The 23,197-nt window shown below is 35.8% G+C and overlaps 1 protein-coding gene across 13 annotated transcripts in view; it reads left to right on the top strand.

Annotated features, from left to right (window-relative positions):
• Nucleotides 1-23,197, top strand: part of SUPT3H (SPT3 homolog, SAGA and STAGA complex component) — a 427,459-nt gene that overhangs the window by 200,885 nt on the left and 203,377 nt on the right. For all 13 annotated transcript variants that reach the window (XM_057554399.1, XM_057554401.1, XM_057554403.1 and 10 more), the window contains one exon: nucleotides 14,865-14,949. In XM_057554399.1, the coding sequence (XP_057410382.1) occupies nucleotides 14,865-14,949 (85 nt within the window). The remainder of the gene's footprint in view (nucleotides 1-14,864; nucleotides 14,950-23,197) is intronic.

The following is a 23,197-nucleotide window of genomic DNA, read 5'->3' as shown; positions in this document are numbered from 1 at the left end:
TCTTCTTTATCCATTCATCTGTTGATGGACACTTAGGTTGCTTCCATGTCCTGGCTATTGTAGAAAGAGCTGCAGTGAACATTTTGGTACATGACTCTTTTTGAATTATGGTTTTCTCAGGGTATATGCCCAGTAGTGGGATTGCTGGGTCGTATGGTAGTCCTATTTTTAGTTTTTTAAGGAACCTCCATACTGTTCTCCATAGTGGCTGTATCAATTTACATTCCCACCAACAGTGCAAGAGAGTTCCCTTTTCTCCACACCCTCTCCAGCATTTACTGTTTCTAGATTTTTTGATGATGGCCATTCTGACCTGTGTGAGATGATATCTCATTGTAGTTTTGATTTGCATTTCTCTAATGATTAACGATATTGAGCATTCTTTCATGTGTCTGTTGGCAATCTGTATATCTTCTTTGGAGAAATGTCTATTTAGGTCTTCTGCCCATTTTTGGATTGGGCTGTTTGTTTTTTTGATATTGAGCTTCATGAGTTGCTTGTATGTTTTGGAGATTAATCCCTTGTCAGTTGCTTCGTTTGCAAATATTTTCTCCCATTCTGAGGGTTGTCTTTTCGTCTTGTTTCTGGTTTCCTTTGCTGTGCAAAAGCCTTTAAGTTTCATTAGGCCCCATTTGTTTATTTTTGTTTTTATTTCCATTTCTCTAGGAGGTGTGTCAAAAAGGATCTTGCTGTGATTCATGTCATAGAAAGTTCTGCCTATGTTTTCCTCTAAGAGTTTTAGAGTGTCCGGTCTTACATTTAGGTCCTTAATCCATTTTGAGTTTATTTTTGTGTATGGTGTTAGGAAGTGTTCTAATTTCATTCTTTTACATGTAGCTGGCCAGTTTTCCCAGCACCACTTTTTTTTTTTTTTTTTAACATCTTTGTTGGAGTATAATTGTTTTACAATGGTGTGTTAGTTTCTGCTTTATAACAAAGTGAATCAGTTATACATATACATATGTTCCCATATCTCTTCCCTCTTGCATCTCCCTCCCTCCCATCCTCCCTACCCCACCTCTCTAGGTGGTCACAAAGCACCGAGCTGATCTCCCTGTGCTATGCGGCTGCTTCCCACTAGCTATCTATTTTACGTTTGGTAGTGTATATATGTCCATGCCACTCTCTCACTTTGTCACAGCTTACCCTTCCCCCTCCCCATATCCTCAAGTTCATTCTCTAGTAGGTCTGTGTCTTTATTCCTGTCTTACCACTAGGTTCTTCATGACCTTTTTTTTTTTCCCCCTTAGATTCCATATATATGTGTTAGCATACTGTATTTGTTTTTCTCTTTCTGACTTACTTCACTCTGTATGACAGACTCTAACTCCATCCACCTCACTACAAATAACTCAATTTTGTTTCTTTTTATGGCTGAGTAATATACCGTTGTATATATGTGCCACATCTTCTTTATCCATTCATCCGATGATGGACACTTAGGTTGCTTCTCCTGGCTATTGTAAATAGACACAGCATCACTTATTGAAGAGGCTGTCTTTTCTCCACTGTATATTCTTGCCTCCTTTATCAAAGATAAGGTGACCAAATGTGCATGGGTTTATCTCTGGGCTTTCTGTCCTGTTCCATTGACCTATATTTCTGTTTTTGTGCCAGTACCATACTGTCTTGATTACTGTAGCTTTGCAGTATAGTCTGAAGTCCAGGAGCCTGATTCCTCCAGCTCTGTTTTTCTTTCTCAAGATTGCTTTGGATATGCGGGATCTTCTGTGTTTCCATACAAATTGTGAATTTTTTTGTTCTATTTCTGTGAAAAATGCCAGTGGTAGTTTGATAGGGATTGCATTGAATCTGTAGACTGCTTTGGGTAGTAGAGTCATTTTCACAATGTTGATTCTTCCAATCCAAGAACATGGTATATCTCTCCATCGATTTGTATCATCTTTAATTTCTTTCATCAGTGTCTTATAATTTTCTGCATACAGGTCTTTTGTCTCCTTAGGTAGGTTTATTCCTAGGTATTTTATTCTTTTTGTTGCAATGGTAAATGGGAGTGTTTTCTTAATTTCACTTTCAGATTTTTCCTCATTAGTGTATAGGAATCATAATCTTGCTTTTCTTATGTCTTAAGATATTTATACTTATTTCATGAAGGGTTATAAAATTCTAAAAATATTGTCAAATTTCATTTTAATAAGATATGAATATATACTAAAGTAAAGGATGGGGGATGGATGTTGACAAATCAAGCAAGCAATGAGATAAATGATCATATCTAGAAAAACTGTTGCTTTGGTATTTTTTAAACATCTTTATTGGAGTATAATTGCTTTACAATGTTGTGTTAGTTTCTGCTGTATAACAAAGTGAATCAGCTATATGCATACGTATATCCCCATATCCCCTCCCTCTTTCATCTCCCTCCCACCCTCCCTATCCCACCCCTCTAGGTGGTCACAAAGCAGCAAGCTGATCTCCCTGTGCTATGCAGCTGCTTCCCACTTGCTATCTATTTTACATTTGGTAGTGTATATATGTCAGTGCTACTCTCTCACTTCGTCCCAGCTTACTCTTCCCCTTCCCTATGTCCTCAAGTCCATTCTCTACGTCTGTGTCTTTATTCCTGTCCTGCCCCTAGGTTCATCAGAACCATTTTTTTTTAGATACCATATATATGTTAGCATATGGTATTTGTTTTTCTCTTTTTGACTTACTTCACTCTGTATGACAGACTCTAGGTCCATCCACCTCACTATAAATAACTCAATTTCGGTTTTTTTTTTAATGGCTGAGCAATATTCAATTGTATATATGTGCCACATCTTCTTTATCCATTCATCTGTCGATGGACACTTAGGTTGTTTCCATGTCCTGGCTATTGTCTTAGGTATTTATTTAATTATTTTAAGTTACTTGTCACTTTGGCTTTCTCAGAGCCATTGCTAATTGAATTCATTTCTTCCTTTGGAAAACAGGTAGATAAAATCATAGAGTTACAAAGGTTACTGGTATTAAAAATTGAAGAGTAAGGAGAATTTGCATGTGTTTATGACTGTCTGATTGCCTTAAATGACTGCTCATGGTCAAACTTCTGTACTTTTTTTCCCCTTTGGACAGAGGGTAAATCAGTCTCAACAAATATTGGGTAAGAGTGACATAAACAGTATGATGTCTGTGTTTGCGTGTGCTGTCTAGTACCAGGTTAGCTGACTGGAGTGTATGCTAGGGCTCCAGCCTGCTATTCACTCTAATTCCAGTTAGGAGAAATTCCTGGGTATTATAGTAATACCTAGCCTATAAAAGTATAATCAAATAAGTGGTTTTAAGAGAAAAAGGAAACTTTTTTTGGGGGACAGAAAGTCACCCAGGGCCTTCTTACATCAAGCAGTAGTCACAGTGTCCATTCCAAAGTAATATCAATTACCTGAGGTAGAAAATGTTCAAAAAACCAGAAGTAAAAAGAAAAAAAAAAAAAAAAGGCAGTTACTAGCTCCCAAGACCACAGCAATTACTTAACCACAGTATCCAGAATAATTTAACCACATTAGAGTTTATAGCCAGTGGTAAGTACTGAAAGCAACTCAGCATCCAAGAAGACGCACACAAGGTAGTAAAGAAATGTCTCTTTGTCCTTTTATGTTTAGTTCCTGGATCTTTATGAGCAGATCTGCTTGTGGGCCTTGTGTTCTTCAGGACTGTTCTAGCAGGCTCTCTGTTATGGATTTTTACTAAACTTACTTCCTTGGCTTCTTTTTCAGACTCTCTCCCCATACCCCAGCTTTAGTGAAGTATTATTGACAAATTGTAAGTTATTTGAAGTGTACAATGTGATGCCTTGATATACATATACACTGTGAAAGGATCTCTTTAATTGAAGAATCCCTTTAATTAAAACTTATTCAGTCCTTCCACTCTGTTCTTAATCAGGGCTTGAAAATTTGAAAACAAGTATTTTAGACTCAAAATCTGACCCTGTCAGATATACTAAAGAAGAATAATATAGAATTCTGTGATACTTTCCCCAAGTACAGGCACTATCTTGTTTTGTTTTGTTTTGTTTTTAATGTCTTTTAGGGGGCAATGGAATGTTTCTTGGAAATTATTTCCACATATAGGACAGGAATAAATTTAGCTTTATTGCTCTTCCTCTAATTGTTTTTATTTGTTTATTTCATTCTGTGTTACCTGTTAAATTTTTTTTTTCTTAATTTCATGATTGTTGCCCAATTTACTCAGTTTAGTAAGATTTAATTTTCTTACAAGAGTTATAAAAGTGATTTTCTTAAAATATAATTTTCTTATAATTCTTGAAGACAAAAGTTTTTGGGATTTAAGGATTATAGCTGCTTGCGTACCCAGAATAAATATCTGAAAGCACATCTTTAAAATCATTGAATCCAGTCCCCTCCTTTCATTGTGGAGGAACTGAGGTACCCAGAAATGCTACTTGCCCGAGGTTACAGTACTACTTAGTCACAGAGTAGGAACCAGAACCAGGTCATCTAACTTTCAGTCTAATTTCTTTTCATCATAACTGATTGCCTCTTCTTTGTAGCTGATGGCCAGGATGCAGTGAGACTTTGAGCTGCATTATTGTAATCTTCCTAATTGGATACTGGCCATATGAATTGTATCTGTTTATTCTCAGCTCACATCCCTTATTCAGCTGGTGCTGTTTCTTCTTTGAGTGGCGGCAGTGACTACAACGAGACTCAGCTGGGTTGCTACTCCTCCTGCACGGAGTACCCTGCCTTAGTCCTCAGCTGAACAGCGTGGAAAGGCATTATTTCCAAACGAAGGGACAAATTCCCCAGGTGCTTTTTTGGGACTCTAGAACAAAAATAATAGGGTAATTGTTTGAAAGTAAATAGTATACACATTTTATGTATTATTCATTCATTCCCTTAAAAAAAGAAAATTTTCTGGCTTTTTTTTTTTTTGATAAAAAATATGTCATGACCTTTTAGTATTAATTAGGCTGATTTCTTTGGTAGAAAATAATTTGGAAAATCCCTGTCTCAGGCAAACTGGGAGTGTTGGTAATGCTAATAATTGATATATATGTAATTAATCAGAGCAAAAAAGTTTTCTCATTTCAATAAAGAAAATAATGCTTATTTAAAAATATTGTTTGATACATTTTTACCTCCTTTGAAATTTCTCTTTTGTTTTATACCGTGTTTTTGTACTAATATCACATGTATGTCTGTATGGCTTAAAAAGAGATAAATATACACGTATTGTATATGCTTACTGGAAAAGTTTGTTTTTCTTACAGTTACAGCCATTAAAAGAATTTGGGGTTGACGCTCAACATCATACATCATTAAGGAGTTAATTGCAACTTAAAACAACAGTGAGATACCACTACACAGCCATTAGAATGACTAAAATCCCAAACACCCAGTGTTGGAGAGGATGTGGAGCAACAGCAACTCTCCTTCATTGCTGATGGGAATGCAGAATGGCACAGACACTTTGGAAGGCAGCTTGGCAGTTTCTTACAAAACTAAACACACTCTTATTATATGATCCAATAAGCACACTCTTTGGTAGTTACCCACATGACTTGAAAAGTTATGTCCACACAAAACTTGCATGAATGTTTATAGTCACTCTATTCAGAATTGCTAAAACTGGGAAGCAACTAGTATGTCCTTCAGTAGGCAAATGGATAAACAAACCATGGTATATCCATACAATGAAATATTATTTAGTAATAAAAAAGAGTTATCAGGCCATGAAGACACGAAGGAATCTTGAATGCATAATGCTAAGTGAAAGAAGCCAATCTGAAGAGGCTACATACCATATGTTTGCAACTCTATGACATTTTGGAAAAGACAAAACTATGGAGACAGTAAAGAGATCAGTTATTGCCAGGGATTGCAAAGGAGGAAGGGATGAATAGGCAGAGCACAGAGGATTTGTAGTGAAACCATTTGTATGATACTATAATAGTGTATACATATCATTATACATCTGTCAAAACCAATAGAGAAACTCATGCAGAGTTACCCTTAATGTAAACTCTGGACTTTAGTTAATAATAACGTATCAATCAATACTGGCTCGCTAATACAAAATGTTAATAATAGAGGAAACTGGGCATGGAGGGAGATGAGGGGATATATGAAAACTCTCTGTACTTTCCACTCACTTTTTCTACAACTGCTTTAAAAAATGAAGTCTATTATAATTATTTTAAAAAATAGAATTTGGGGTTGATTTCTTTTCAACAGTTGGTGATAAGTGGATGTAAGAAGAATGGGTCTGTGGGTAGGTACATCATCAGATATATACATTTACATAGGATCTGGAGGTTAGCAAAAGATTCTGATAAAGAATAATGTGTCAGAATTTCCAGAGACATTGAAAGTGTATCACCATACTCAGGAAGCATCTAGGCATAAATTACTGGCTAAAGATGTCAAATAGGGGTTCAACAGAGAGCAAGATAGCAGATATCTAGCATCTTCCTTCCTTTTTTTTTAAACTTTTTTTTTTTTTTTAACTGAGGTTAGAAACTATTGAAATGAAGTTTTGTTTTTTGGAAACACATAGTGACTGTAGTAATATTCAGTGTGTAGTTTTAAAAATTTGTTTTCTGTGTTTTGGAAATGTTTCTGTAACTAGTTCTTACTCTGTTTTACTCTGTACTTTCTATTAACAGATTTTTCTTTTTACTTTAATAGATGTCTATGTAAAGGCTATCTCCCAATTTTAGACTGTGTTAGGCTTCCACATAGCATACAAAAATACTGAAAGGCTTAGTGGTAAGTTCTGCAGAATTTTTGGAACAGTATCCCATGGTTTCGTTCAGCATACATCCTCTTCTAAGTGTACAGAATAAGAAGTATAACTTCACCTCATGAATAGTCTTGCTTATTTCATACTTTCATTATGCACTTGACAAGGGAATTGCAGAGTCAGCTGCCCTAGTGATCAGTGAAACATTTGATCCTGGAATTGAATAAAACCAATCCTGTTTGGGTGAGAGGATAGGGTATAAGTGGCTGTGCCACTGTCTTGATTAAGTGGAGTCCAGCAAGAATGCTCTGGACTTACTTGTTGTGACCATGGTTATCAAAGTTACATGATAACTAAAATAGTCTTGTGAGTTATAGCAACGAAGCTACTGCAGAAGACCAGGGGAGGGACAACTTTTTCAGGAACGTTTCCTAAAAGACCTTTAGTGGAAGCTGGTCCAGCAGTACTGATGTTGTTATAGGCATCTAGGCAGTATGTGAAGGAATTGAGCATCAGACCTTTTTGGTTGGGAATAGACCCAAGACAAGTCAGTCAAGGCATCAGTGAGTAGTAAGATAGGTGTTTAATGGTGGGGGGGGGGAATCAAAAGATATGTATAAGTACCAATTACTTGGATTTTGTCTTTAAGTGACTTAAAAATATTATAAACATTGCAGAGCAAAAAGAGGTGACTATGGCTAGGTACAGTGGCTTTCATTTCTATTTTCCAGAAACCATTAAGACAGTATCTAGCTTTCTGCATGTGGGAAAAAAAACTTAGCAGAAGTAATATGAGAAAAAATGCAAATTAAAGCTGAAGAACTAACAACCCTGAAAATTAAAATAATATACTCATCACAATCCCATCCCTATTTATATCTTTAGCTGGTTTTAAGTACTCTACATGTTTATGTTAATGATGATTATTTTTAGTAGAAAAGTATATAAAAGCTTGAGGTAAAACTTGGTAATTATATGTACATTTTATTAATATAAGAAGTATTTTAAAATATTCTTTTTACTAGAGATGTGAATTGCATTCATTATTTTATCTTTGAGTCAGTTATTTCCCTTTGATAACTTTGTACTTTTTCTTTGGTGTGATTTAAATTAACTTAAAATAATGGAAGAGAAACTTTGTTCCAGCAGTCCAAAGAATTAAATATTGAATATGTCAGTGAACATAACAGAAGAGTTTTTGTCATTGTGGAGTTTACTCTCTAATGGGGACTTTTTATTCTCTTTCTGTTCTGTTGGTTTATTTGTTTGTCCTTGCACCAGTAGCACACTACCTTAATTACTATGGCTTTATAATAAGTCTTGTAGGAAATCTCCTTCTACTTTGTACTTCAAAAGTGTCTTGACTATTCTTGGCTCTTGACTCTCTCACATAAAATTTAGAGCCAATTTATATATTTTTAATTGCATTTTCTATCTTTGTGTGCTGTTTTCCCCAACTTTATTGAGATATGATTGATATTGTATAAGTTTAAGGAGTACACATGTTGATTTGATTTACTTGTTTATTACAAAATGATTGCCACCATAGCTTTAGCTCACACCTTCATCACGTCACACAGTTACCATTTCGTTTTTGTGGTGAGAACATTTATGACTTACTCTCTTATCAACTTTTAAGTGTATAATATAGTACTGTTAACTATGATCACTGTGCTGTATATAACATTCGCAGAACTTATTCATCTTCTAACTGGAAGTTTGTACCCTTTAAGCATCATCTCCCTGTTTCCCCCACTCCCAGCCCCTGGTAACCACTACTCTGCTGTCTGTTTCAATGAGTTCTGCCTTTGTGTTGATGATATTTAGATTGCTCTTATAGTTGAAAAACTTGCTGGCTTCCTTTATTAATTGAAATAATTTGTCTCCCCATTATTTTGAGTTTTCTGTGTAGATACTCAGATTATATGTGAATAAGAACAGTTTAGTTTTTTCTTTTCAATACTTATATAGTTTAAACCTTTTCTTGCCTTATGTTGTCGCTGTAATCTTAAGTATTGTATTGACTATAAGTGGTGATAGTGGGAATCCTTATATTGGTCTGAATTTCAAAAGGTTTGAATGCTTCTGAGTATGTTGTTCCCTATATGGTTTTTGGTAGATTCTCTTCATCAGATTAAAGAAAATCTTTTTAGTCGTACTTTGCTAAAATTTTTGTCGTGAATGGTTGTTTAATGATTTTCCTACGTCTGTGGATATGATCATATAGTTTTTCTATTTTAATATTTTATGTAGTTAATTATATTAATAGATTTATGTTTTACTCTTGCTTTCCTGGCAGCCAAAAAAAGTATACCCAGCAAAGTTATCCTTCAGAATTGAGAGAGAGATAAAGAATTTTCCAGACAAGTGAAAGTTGAAGGAGTTCATAACCACTAGACTAGCCTATAAGAAATGTTAAAGGGACTTCTTTGAACTGAAATGAAAGGATGCTAGTCAGTAATAGTAAAATGTATAAAAGTACAAATTCCACTGCTTAAATTCAGAATACACAAATGTTTTAATGGTGGGTAAATCAGTTATACATCTAGTATGAAGGTTATAAGACCAAAGTAGTAAAAATAATCACAACTACAATAATTTGTTAATGATACACAAGGTAAAAGATGTACATTGTGAAATCAACAACATAAAATGTGATGAGGGAGGGTAAAACTACAGTATGGAAATCTGAGAAGCAGTAGAGCTGACGGTGTCCCAAAATGAGTTCAAAGGCAGTCAAAGACCAATGTCCCAGCTTGAAGATAGGCAGAGGGTGAATTCTCCCTTACTCCTCCTCTTGTTCTGTTCAGGCCTTCAATAGATTGGATGAGGCACACCCACATTGGAGAGGGTAATCTGCCTTACCCAGTTTACGGATTCAAATGTTAATCTCACGCATAAATACCTTCAAATACATATCAAACTAATGTTAACCACCCCATGGCCCAGTCAAACTGAGCCATAAAATTAACCATCACCCATATCAACTTGGGCACCCATATCTCCTTAAACTATACTTAGTCTCCAAATAAAGACAATAACAAGGTCATAGTTCTGCCTAACGTGATACAGTTATCCAGCACACAACTGAAAATGCGCTAACCCCTTCCCCAGAAGATGAGTTTAAGTCCTTGAGTGACGTTTATACTTCTCCTTGGTGTTCCTAGCTTAAATACTATGATATAAAATGAATAACAATTAAATACTGTAAGGCCAATACATTTTATGTTACATGATGAGGGAATAAGAGAGGGAAGGAAACAGATATTTCCCCAACACTCACATTCACACACACACACACAAACGTATTCATAACAAAATAAGGGAATACTCATGACCGTTACAGTCCTCTTTCTATAACTGGTCATGTGGTTGTAGCTGGTATTAATAACTACCTTCTTCCACTACCTAATCTGTATTCCCCTGCCTTCAGCAAGCACCTCAGCTGGTTATGTTTCTTTAACTGGTGGAGTGACCCAAACTTTCATTCTTGAAGGATCTGAGCTATTAGTAGTCCTTCCTGGATTGGGTTGTAGTTTTCCATTGACCTTAATCACAGGGCATGGTAATACTATGAGACGTCCTAAGGGATCTCCTATATTCCAGAAATACTCTTTCTTACCTCCACTGTGGAGTACCAGTCTATTTTCCACTGGGTAGTCAGTATCACTCACCCCAGCCAACACAGTAACTCCTTCTTTGCTTGTTGATTCAGAAGCATGTGGAATCCACAGTGACTCAGCTGCAGTCTTAAGTTTCATTTCAATGGAATAATTGTGTCAATGGCATAAATGTGAAAGCATTCCTCCCTCTGGAATTAAGACCTCTAGGCCAGCAAATCATAAGGCCATGGGAACAGAAAGCAACAATTTTGCTAGTGGGTCTCTAGGAGTAATAATGAGTGGTGCCTCTCCCATTCTATCCCTTGATTCCTAGACCTGTGAATTCTATGTGTGGGAGAAGCAGCACCATATATTGGATGCTGGTTCTAGACTGTATAGTCTTCTGGAAAACCTTGCCCCAGATCTACAAGGTATTACCAACTTGTTGGCACTGTAACTCAGTCTTCAAAAGGCCATTTCATCATTCCGTCAAACCAGCTGCTTCATGATGGTGGGGAACATGTTAAGAATAGTGAATTCCATAAGTGTGGGCCCAGTGTAGCCCTTCTCTTGCTGTTAAGTGAGTTTCTTGATCAGAATCAATGCTGTATAGAATATTATGACAGTGGATAGGCGTTCTCTAAGTCCACAGATGGTAATTTTTGCAGAAGCACTGCATGCAGGGATGCCAGTTCCATATCCAGAGTGTCTATTCCAGTAAGAATAATACACTTCCACTGCCATGATGGAAGTGGTCTAATGGCATCAACCTGTTACCAGGTAGCTGACTGATCACCCTGGGGAATGGTACCATATAGGGAACTCAGTGTTGATCTCTGCTGCTGACAGATGGACACTCAGCAGTGGCCTTGGTGAGTGGAAGTCCATCCTTCCCACCACGGCCACCTTGTTCATAAGCCCATTGGGCAATGATGGGGTGATTCGGGAAATGCTGATGGTATCCACTTGATTGTTAAAATCTTCCTTTGCTGAGGTCACCTATGAGCATTCACACAAGACACAGATATCTTCATTTTTTTTTTAGTTTTTTTTAAATTGAAATATAGTTGACGTCTTCAAGTTGTTGTTTTTCCTATTTAGAGACATCTGTCTACCTCTTCCCCAAATTTACCAATTTCCCAAACATACTCCTTCCATGTCCCTTTCCATTAGCCACTCATTGCTCATAGCCCATGAATCAGTATAAAATTACACATCTAACTATTTCTTCTTTCAAGTGAACAACTAAGTGCACTGCTGTAAGTTCTGTGCGCTGGGAGGAGGATTTCCCTTTACCACTGTCTTTCAGGGATGTTCCAGAAGGGGACTATAGCACTACAGCTGTTCAGTTTCGGGTGGTGTCTACATATCATGCACATTTCCACAGTGGCTGCACCATTTTGCATTCCCACCAGCAATGTACAGCATTTTCAATTTCTCCATATCCTAGCCAACACTTACTATTTTCCATTTTGTTGATAATAGCCATCCTTATGGGTTTGAAGTGGTATCTCCATGTTTTTTTTCATTTGCATTTCCCTAATGGCTAATGATTTTGAGCATCTTTTCATTTGAAATTTGCCATTTGTTTATTTTCATTGGAGAAATATCTATTCAAGTCTATAGCCCATTTTTAAGTTGGGTTTTTGTGTGTGTGTGTGTTGTGGGCGTTCTTCGTATATGCTGGTTATTTATCTGATATATGAGTTTCAAACATTTTTTTTCCCATTCTGTGGGTTATCTTTTCTCTCAATAGTGTTCTTTGATTTATAAAAGGTTTTAATTTTGATGAAGTCCAATTTATTTTTTTCTTTTGTTGCCTGTGCTTTTGGTGTCACACTTAAGAAACCTTTGCCAAATCCAAGGTCATGAAGATCTCCCCTTCTGTTTTATTCTAAGAGTTTTATAGTTTTAGGTCCTTGATCTATTTTGAGTTTATTTTAATATATGGTACAAGGTAAGAGTCCAACTTCATTCTTTTGCATGTGGACATCTTGTTTCCCTGCACCAATTGTTGAAAAGACTGTCCTTTCCAGATTGGGTGCTCTTGCCACCCTTATTGAAAATTACTAGACTCTCTGTTCTTTTCCTATAGTCTGTTTGTGCCAGTACCACATTTTTTTCTCTTTCACTCAGCCTGGGGTAAGACAGGCAAAGTGCCTTCCTTGGAGTGGTATTTTCCTAGTTCACACACTGAAAGTATCACCATCTGGGTGTTGCTTTTCTCAACTTCAGAGTAGTTTCTTCAAACTGACCTCATACCTCTCTTGAGGTCCCAGCCCTCTTTCCTATACCTTGAAAACTGTGCTGGTTGAAATCCAGGCTATAGGCTACTATAAAGAAGTAGATGCTTTCAGAATAAATTTTGGCTCCAGGGCTCTCTTATCCTGTGAAACTGTTTTCTCATTTTCTCTGACTTCTTTTTTGTTTTCTCTCCTGCTGGTTAAAGCATGCTTTAAATATAAATCTTTAATATATTACTGTATATTTTCAAATGTTCTTTACCAGGACCATCTAGTCCACAATATGAAAATTGAGAAGAGGACTTTTAAGATCAGCTTTGTCATCCATTCTTGATAATCTGCTTGTATATAATTTGAAATAATAGTTTATACCATTTTCATGCATTTTTCTTAGCAGTTTTCATTTTAATTACATCACATGCTTTTTTAGTTTTCTACGTGGCTATTATTGTGTTACTGTACAGTTGTCCCTCAGTGTCTGAGGGGGATTGGTTCTAAGAACCCCCTGCAGATACCCAAATTGTCACATGCTCAAGCCCCTTATATAAAATGACATAGCATTTACTATATAACCTATGCACATCTTTCCATATACTTTTTTTTAAATTTAAAAAACAGAATTATTATTTGTAGTATTTACACACATAGTCTTCCACGGTAATGTTAAAGTTACCATTTTCTTCAAATGCCTCTGAAAATAACACACTTTGCCTTCCTAAGTGAATCTTGGACAAGGAAATTCAGTGAAAGTGATCTACTCATGACTGTGTCCCATGTCTCTTCTTTTTTCTTTTTTTTTTTTAACACGTTTATTGGAGTATAATGCTTTACAATGGTGTGTTAGTTTCTGCTGTATGACAAAGTGAATCAGCTTTATGTGTACATATACCCCATATCTCCTCCCTCTTGTGTCTCCCTCCCACCCTCCCTATCCCACTCCTGTAGGTGGACACAAAGCACTGAGCTGATCTCCCTGTGCTATGTGGCTGCTTCCCACTAGCTATCTATTTTACATTTGGTAGTGTATATATGTCCATGCCACTCTCTCACTTCATCCCAGCTTACCCTTCCCCTTCCCCATGTCCTCAAGTCCATTCTCTACGTCTGCGTCTTTATTCCTGTCCTGCCCCTAGGTTCTTCAGAACCATTTTATTTTTTTTTTAGATTCCATATATATGTGTCAGCATGCGGTATTTGTTTTTCTCTTTCTGACTTACTTCACTCTGTATGACAGTTTCTAGGTCCATCCACTTCACTACAAATAACTCAGTTTCGTTTCTTTTTATGGCTGAGTAATATTCCATTGTATATATGTGCCACATCTTCTTTATCCATTCATTTGTTGATGGACACTTAGGTTGCTTCCATGTCCTGGCTATTGTAAATAGGGCTGCAATGAACATTGGGGTGCATGTGTCTTTTTGAATTATGGTTTTCTCAGAGTATATGCCCAGCAGTGGGATTGCTGGGTCATATGGTAGTTCTATTTTTAGTTTTTTAAGGAACCTCCATACTGTTCTCCATAGTGGCTGTATCAATTTACGTTCCCACAAACAATGCAAGAGGGTTCCCTTTTCTCCACACCCTCTCCAGCATTTATTGTTTGTAGATTTTTTGATGATGGCCATTCTGACCGGTGTGAGGTGATACCTAATTGTAGTTTTGATTTGCATTTCTCTAATGATTAGTGATGTTGAGCATCCTTTCATGTGTTTATTGTCAATCTGTACATCTTCTTTGGGGAAATTTCCATATACTTTAAATTGTCCCTAGATTACTTATAATACCTCATACAAAGTAAATGCCATGTAAATAATTATAAATACAATGTAAATGATATGTGAATTGTTGCTACCACATGGCAAAATCAAGTTTTGCTATTCAGAACTTTCTGGCCTTTTTTTAAATTTCGAATATTTTCAATTGGTGGTTGGTTGAATCAGAGGAACCTGCAGAACCTGAAGATATGAAGGGCCAGCTGTATTGGTTATTTGGATATGGTAACAGTTTTCTGGTTGCCAATATTATGAAGTGGTTGTCTTTAAAAATTTGCATTTTGAAATAGTAAATGCCCTCAAAAATGCCTACACAAATCAAGAAATAACATTGATGACACTGCACTTTTCTCTGGAAGTTTCACCTTATGTAGGAAAGATGCAATTCTTTGTCCATAGAAAATTGTATACATACTCTGTCATTTGAGAGGACAATTTGTACTTTATTAAACAGTATTATGATAAATATTTTTCACTTTTGCCTTTCTTAGTTTTACAGTCCTTAATATTGGTATGTCTGATTTTCTTTGCAGGTTTTCTCTAGGTGATTCTAGGAGGCCTCTTCATGAAACAGCAGTTTTGGTAGAAGATGTAGTACACACTCAGTTAATTAACCTGGTAAGAGCATATAATCTTATTTGGTATCTCTCCTCTGCATTCCGCTTATATTGGCATCACAACCCAAGATAATTTTAAGAATTTTTATTTTTACATTTTTTTACATTTGGAATTCTTTTTTTGTCAGCTCTATTGAAGTATAATTTTCATGTAACAAAATTTCACTCAGTTAATTAACCTGGTAAGAGCATATAATCTTATTTGGTATCTCTCCTCTGCATTCTGCTTATATTGGCATCACAACCCAAGATATTTTTAAGAATTTTTTTTTTTTACATTTTTTTACATTTGGAATTCTTTTTTTGTCAGCTCTATTGAAGTATAATTTTCATGTAACAAAATTTCACCAGTGCATGACTTTTGACAGATGAATATTGTCATGTGACTAGCAACACAATCATTATATAGAAATATTTCCATCATCCAAAAACATCCCTTTGTACCCTGTGTAATCAGTCTTTTCTCCAGCTCCTGACCTTGGTTAACACTGATCTGTTTTTTATCATTATATCAGTATAGTTTTTTCAGAACGTTTAAAAAAAACTTTTATTCTGAATTTTAGATGTCTGGAAAGAGAATTGCACAAATATCACAGAGAATTCTCTTATACAATTCACATTCCTCTGTTAACATCTTGCATAACCATAGTACAATTATCAAAACCAGGAATAACATTGGTACAATACTGTTAATAAAATTACCAACCTTATATGTATTTCATCAGTTTTCCCATTAATGTCCCTTTTCTGTTCCAGGAGCTAATCCAGGATAACACACTGTAGTGAGCTGTCATGTCTTTGTGGTCTTCTATCTGTGATAGCGCCTCAGTCTTGCTTTCAAGTCTTTCATGACCTTGACATTTTTGAAAAGTACTAGACATATTCTGTAAAATGCTCTTCTTTGTCAATTGGTCTAATGTTTTCTTATGGTTAGAATGTGGCTATGCCTTTTTGGCAAGAATACCAGAGAAGTGATGGGCTTTTCTCACTGTATCATATCAGTGGGTTCATGTTGTTGATGTGTTGTTTGTGATCTTAAATTAACCTTGATAACTTGGGTAAAGTGGTATATGCTGAATTTTTCCACTATAATGAAGTGGTTTTTTTTTTCATTTTGTTGTTAATAAATGTCTTGTGGGAGATATTTTGTGACTATGCAAATACTGTTTCTCTGCAAAATTTTGCCTATTGATTTTAACATTCATCAGTGGGTGTAGTCTGAGACAGTTATTACTGTGGTATTTGCATAGTAATGATTTTCTATTTTCTTCTTTCCTTTTATCTTTTTTAATTGCAGTTATTCTGAAAGGAATAGTTATTCTTTATCACCATTTATTTATTAAATTTTTAATGTACATATGTACGGACTAATGTGTATTTAAATTTTATTCTTTGGTTCATTATGCAGTAATATTATTATTTATTTTTATTTCTCAAGTTGTTTCAGTGTTGGCCACTAGGAACGCTTTCATGTCCTTTCCTCATTTTTCTCTCAAGTTTTTGGTCCTGTGTCTCATAAATATTAGGTATATCAGTCCTTTGTTTGTGGCATATGATACAAATATATTATTCTTCTGTGTCAGTTACAGTTATCTTTTGACTTTGTTTTTATGAGCTTTTGGGAGGCATACAAGTATTTTTATTTTAATGTAGTCGAATGCATCAATCTTTTATTTCCTTTGGATTTTGAGTTATAGTTAGGAACACTTTTCTTATACTGAGTTTAAAGAGAAATTCATCCATATTGTCTTCTAGTATCTGTATGGCTTCATTTTTAACATTTAGATTCCTAACCATTTGTGGTTTATTCTTGTTATTGTGTGAGATATGGATCTAACTATAGATTTTTCCAAATGACTACCCAATTATGCCATCATCATTTATTAAAAAGTATCTACTTTCCCTAATGATTTGAGATACCTCCTTTATCATTACTAAATTAGCATATGTATTGGGGTCTATTTCTGATTTTATATTCTATACCAGTGGTTTATTTGTCTACACATGTGCTAATACAACATTTTTAATTATATAGGTTTTATGGTATATCTTAAAGATTGTTACAGCTAGACACCCCTTCTAATTTTTCTCAGTGTGTTCCTGATTATTCTTATATGTTTATTTTTCCATGTGAACATTAGTATTGAATTTTCTAGCTCCATAAAATAACTTGCTGGTATTTTTATGGGGATTGTGTGAATTTATAAATCAATTTAAAGAGAACTGCATCTTAATGTTGAGTCAGTCTAAGAAAAGGGAATGTCTACATTTTTTCACGACTATTTTTGTGTCTTTCATGAGTGTTTTAACATTTCTTTTTATAAGCTTCACGTATTTCTTGTTAGATATATTCCTAAGTATTTAACCTTCTTATTTGCTATTGCAAATAGGCTTTCTGTATAATTACATAATGGCTTTGCACAGCAAAGGAAACCATAAACAAGACCAAAAGACAACCATCAGAATGGGAGAAAATATTTGCAAATGAAGCAACTGACAAAGGATTAATCTCCAAGATTTACAAGCAGCTCATGCAGCTCAATAACAAAAAAACGAACAACCCAATCCAAAAATGGGCAGAAGACCTAAATAGACATTTCTCCAAAGAAGATATACAGATGGCCTACAGACACATGAAAGAATGCTCAACATCATTAATCATTAGAGAAATGCAAATCAAAACTACAATGAGATATCATCTCACACCGGTCAGAATGGCCATCATCAAAAAATCTAGAAACAATAAATGCTGGAGAGGGTGTGGAGGAAAGGGAACACTCTTGCACTGTTGGTGGGAATGTAAATTGATACAGCCACTATGGAGAACAGTATGGAGGTTCCTTAAAAAACTACAAATAGAACTACCATACGACCCAGCAATCCCAATACTGGGCATATACCCTGAGAAAACCATAGGTCAAAAAGAGTCATGTACCAAAATGTTCATTGCAGCTCTATTTACAATAGCCAGGACATGCAAGCAACCTAAATGTCCATCGACAGATGAATGTATAAAGAAGATGTGGCACATATATACAATGGAATATTACTCAGCCATAAAAAGAAATGAAATGGAGGTATTTGTAATGAGGTGGATGGAGTTAGAGTCTGTCATACAGAGTGAAGTAAGTCAGAAAGAGAAAAACAAATACAGTATGCTAACACATATATACGGAATCTAAGGGAAAAAAAAAAAAAAGGCCATGAAGAACCTAGTGGCAAGACGGGAATAAAGACACAGACCTACTAGAGAATGGACTTGAGGATATGGGGAGGGGGTGGGGTGAGATGTGACAGGGTAAGAGAGTGTCATGGACATATATACACTACCAAATGTAAAATAGATAGCTAGTGGGAAGCAGCCGCATAGCACAGGGAGATCAGCTCGGTGCTTTGTGACCACCTAGAGGGGTGGGATGGGGAGGGTGGGAGGGAGGGAGATGCAAGAGGGAAGAGAAATGGGAACGTATTGTATATGTATAACTGATTCACTTTGTTATAAAGCAGAAGCTAACACACCATTGTAAGGCAATTATACTTCAATAAAGATGTTTAAAAAAAAAATTACATAATGGCTGAAAACGTCTGGAATTTACTAAAATACGTAAATCTATAGATATAAGAAGCTGAGCAAACTCCAAAAAGGATAAGCCCAAAGAAATGCATGTTCAAACTGCTGACTATGAACAGCATAATATAAATTTTAAAAGCACCCAGATTTATTACCATAGGGGAACAATGATTTGAAAGACAGCAGAATTTTCATGAAAATATGGAGATTAGAAGGAAATAGCACAACAGTTTTAAAGTACTGGATTCCCTTTTCTCCACATCCTCACCAGCACTTGTTATCTCATGTCTTTTTCATAATAGCCATTCTAACAAGTGTTGGCCTAAGACATACACGTAGATCAGTGGAACAGAATAAGAGCCCTGAAATAACCCACATATATGGTCAATTAATTTACGAGAAAGCAGTCAAAATTGGAGAGCCACATGCAACAGAATGAAACTAGATGCTCTTTTACGCTGTACACAAAAATTAACTCAAAGTAGATTAAAGACCTACAACCATGAAATGCCTAGAAGAAAACATAAGCACTAAGCTCCTTGACATAGGTCTTGGCGATGATTTTTTGAATCTGACCCCAAAAACAAAAGCAAAAATAAACAAGTGAGACTACATCAAACTAAAAAGCTTGTGCACAGCAAAGGAAACCATCAACAAAATGAAAAGGTAACCTACTGAATGGAGGAAAATGTTTGCAAATCATATATCTGATAAGGGGCTAATATTCAAAATATATGAAGAAGTCATACAACTCAATAGCAAAAAATAAACAATTAATAAATGGGCAGATGATCTGAATAGACACTTTTCCAAAGAAGACAGACAGCTGGCCAACATGTACCTGAAAAGATACTCACCATCATTAACCATCAGGGAAATGCAAATCAAAACCAAATGAGATATCACCTCACACTTGTCAGAATGACTTATCAAAAAGACAGAATAACAAGTGTTGGTGAGGATGTGGAGTAAGGGAGCCCTTGTGCGTTGTTGGATTGTGCATTTGTGCAGCCACTGTGGAAAGCAGTATGGAGGTTTCTCAGAAAATTAAAAACAGAACTGCCATATCATCCAGCAGTTCCAATTCTGGGTATTTATCCAAAGAAATGAAAATACTAACTCAAAAAGATGTGTGCATGCCCATGTTCGTGGCAGCATTATTTGTAGTAGCCAAGATATGGAAACAACCTAAGTGTCCATCTATGGATGAATGGGTAAAGAAATTGTGGTATAACTATGGAATGGAATATTATTGAGCCATAAGAAATAATGAAACCTTGCCATTTGCAATACCATGAATGGACCTCAAGGATATTATGCCAAGTGAAGTAAGACAGACATAGAAAGACAAATACCGTATGAGCCCTTTTATGTGTGGAATCTAAAAGAAAAACAAATCAACTTCGTAGAAACAGATTGGTGGTTGCCAGAGGCAGGGGGTGGAGTGGGATGAACTGTTTTTTAGTTTAAATAAATTGAATTAAAAATTTTTTTAAAATAAATTAATTTTTAAACATTATGATAACTGGTAATGCTGATATTCACAGGGAGAGATGGGGGTTTTGACAAGAGGTATCTAGCCTGGAATTCTTCTTGTTTTTGTATATACATGTCTATATAAAAATATATGTTAAATCTTTCATAGGATTCAACATATATTTATTAAATTTAATTGAGGAAAGTAAGCATCAGAATAGAGGTAAAAAACTCTTGACCTATGCATAGATGTAGCATAGAATCTGGTTTTACTTGTACTATATTAAGATACAAATTTAGTTGCCAACATTTTAAAATTAGATCACTTTTACATAAAAACTTAGGATTTCTGGCTGTTCTTGAAAGATTAAAATTGGAATGTTTGACAGCATAGGTATGACTTTTAAAATGGAAATCTGAGCTCAGGAGCCACTTCTACCTGGTTTTTACCAGGCTGACTTCATTTGCTTAACCAGGAAGGTATTCAGTGTTAATGGATTTATATAGCACATTGTTGCCATATTTCCCATATCCGTCTTCAATTTCAATTTTTCAAGAAAACATACTTTTTAATTTTGGAAGGAAATGATGTTTTTTAAAGGAATTTTAGTTTTCCTCAAAAGCTGTGGAAACAGTGTTACGTATGTCACAGAAGTTCATAGACAAATATAATAAGGAAGTTGTTTTTTGTGATATACTTTTCCCCCCTATGACTTTGCTCTGTTAATGCTAGAGTGATCTGTCAAAGTGCTTTGATAGTGTACTATCAAAGGGAATACATAACTTATAGAAGAAATAAGAAGCATTTAGATTCCTGCTACAGCCTATTTAGAAGAGAAGAATGTGCTTCCACTCTTACAAGCTCTGTGGTGCTGTGTCTCCTGTTCCAAAAGCACCTTTAGGGCTTCCCTGGTGGCGCAGTGGTTGAGAGTCTGCCTGCTAATGCAGGAGACGCGGGTTCGAGCCCTGGTCTGGGAAGGTCCCACATGCCGTGGAGCGACTGGGCCTGTGAGCCACAGCTGCTGAGCCTGCGCGCCTGGAGCCTGTGCTCCGCAACGGGAGAGGCCGCAATGGTGAGAGGCCCGCGCACCGCGATGAAGAGTGGCCCCCGCTTGCCACAACTGGAGAAAGCCCTAGCACAGAAACGAAGACCCAACATAGCAATCAATCAATCAATCAATCAATAAAGAAATCTTTAAAAAAAAAAAAAAAAAGCACCTTTAAGTACCGGGGTAGTGAGCTAGAACTTCAGTTGAGTCGTTCTTTCCTCAACTGCCGGCCCTTAATACCTTAATCTAAAACTTTAAAGGGGAAGAAAATCCATTCTTCAGTCTCTTGGATCATTTTGGCAGCGGTTGCGTGTTGTTTCATTTGGGAAGAGGTTTTCTTTAAATCTTTTCTTTTGTCTCTTGTTTCTTGGGCCTATGATTCCCATTTGAGACCTGTGCCCTCTCATCCTACCCCTGATTCTTTCTCAGTTCTTCAGCCAGGCCTGCCCTCCAGTCTGAGTGATTCCACCTAACTCTACTCTGTTCCACTTGCTAGGTTGTGACCAGCTCAGGCCCCAGTTAACTGTTCTTCACTGGAGTTCTGCGTGAAGATTATAGAATATGTTAAATCATGAAAACATATAGTTTAAAATCTATATAAAGCTTTTCACTTTATTCAAGAGCAAGTTAGAATATTAAAGTCATAGGACTTTAAAGTTGAATTATACTTCAGAAATTATTTGTTATATAATAGTTTGAACCAAATGAAATTGCCTTTTTTATGTCATGAATGGTTAAATATCAGCAATTTTATGATTCAGTGCAATACTAATTAGTTGTCACTAGAGAGAGTTTTCAAAACTTTTAATTTTCTTATTTTGTAAAATAACAATACTAATATTTACTTTTTACAGTGGTTATAGAGGGTCATAAAAATTAGATATATTGTATATTAAAGGACTTAGTGAAGTTTCTGGGGCATAGTATCCTTTCTCTAAGTTAGTAGTAGTAAATGGTTACTATCGTGATTAATTCTAAGATAACAGGGCTATTTAAAGGCATGATTTAGATTAGAATTGGATTGAAAAATCCATTGAAATGCTCTTTCAAATTTTCCAGAAAGATGCAAACATTTTCATATCCTAGGCTTCCCTCTTCTCCCACTCCACAGGGGGAGCTACATCTGTTTGAAGTAGGTAAAGATTTATGCCAACTTGAAATTGTGTGATAGAGTTGCTATTATGATGCTGTCAATAATAATATCCTTTCAAGTTCCAAAACTGTCATGACATCTGATGGCTATATAGCTGCTTTCATTTTTTTATTCATTCAAAGTTAAATATCAGAGGACCCTCTTCATTGTATGCACAAAGTATAACTATCTACCATTCCATTTCAAAACATATTGGATTTTCACTATATAATCTACCAGGCAACTAGTAAGCTCCTCAATTTGTTGTACTGTTTTCACATCAGAACCACTTTCTCAGGGTTATTCTAATAGTCTTTAGTTATGAAAATTAATAGCAAATTTATATGTGTCAAAAGTGATTGCTCAAGTCTCCCATCTGGATTAGCATACACTGAGTCATCGCTTCCTCCACCCCTCTTACTTGTAATGCTTTTTAATTTGACAGTTTATCTTCCTGGTAGAAGGAGCTCCTGCAAGGCAATGTTCAGTCCTCATCACCACTTCTGTGGGGCTGTCACTTATGTCACCTCCGTAATGGTTTATGAGTATGTTTTAAAATAGCTATAGAATTTCCTGTGCAGAACTTCAGTTATAAGGGTTATAAAAATAGGACAAACTAATATAATTGGTGATTGCATAAAATAAAGGAAGTAGAGGTACCATGGGGACCTAATGAATCACAGAATGGAAACAGTCTTTTAGCTGACTAAACATTCAGACTTTGTACTAAGTCAGAGCGTGGATATGTAACTCAGCAAACCGGAACACACCACTCTGTGTTTACATGGATGGGATAGAGAAATTCACAAATACCATCTGGGAAAAAAATTCTTGGCTTATTTGTCTGTTTCTACTGTAGAGTAAATGAAGTACCACATATTTAGCATAAACAGACTGAAAGCACACCTGCTTTGCGGAATATACACACACATGTGCACACATACACACACAGCATTATTCAAAATATAGAACATTGTATGTCATGAAAAGTGTTTCCTTTCCTTCTTTTTTGCTTCTTTTT

The sequence above is a fragment of the Balaenoptera acutorostrata genome, chromosome 10 (assembly GCF_949987535.1).
Source record: "Balaenoptera acutorostrata chromosome 10, mBalAcu1.1, whole genome shotgun sequence".
Lineage (NCBI taxonomy): Eukaryota > Metazoa > Chordata > Mammalia > Artiodactyla > Balaenopteridae > Balaenoptera > Balaenoptera acutorostrata.
Note: the sequence above shows the minus strand (reverse complement) of the source record. Positions and strands in the feature narration are given on the sequence as shown.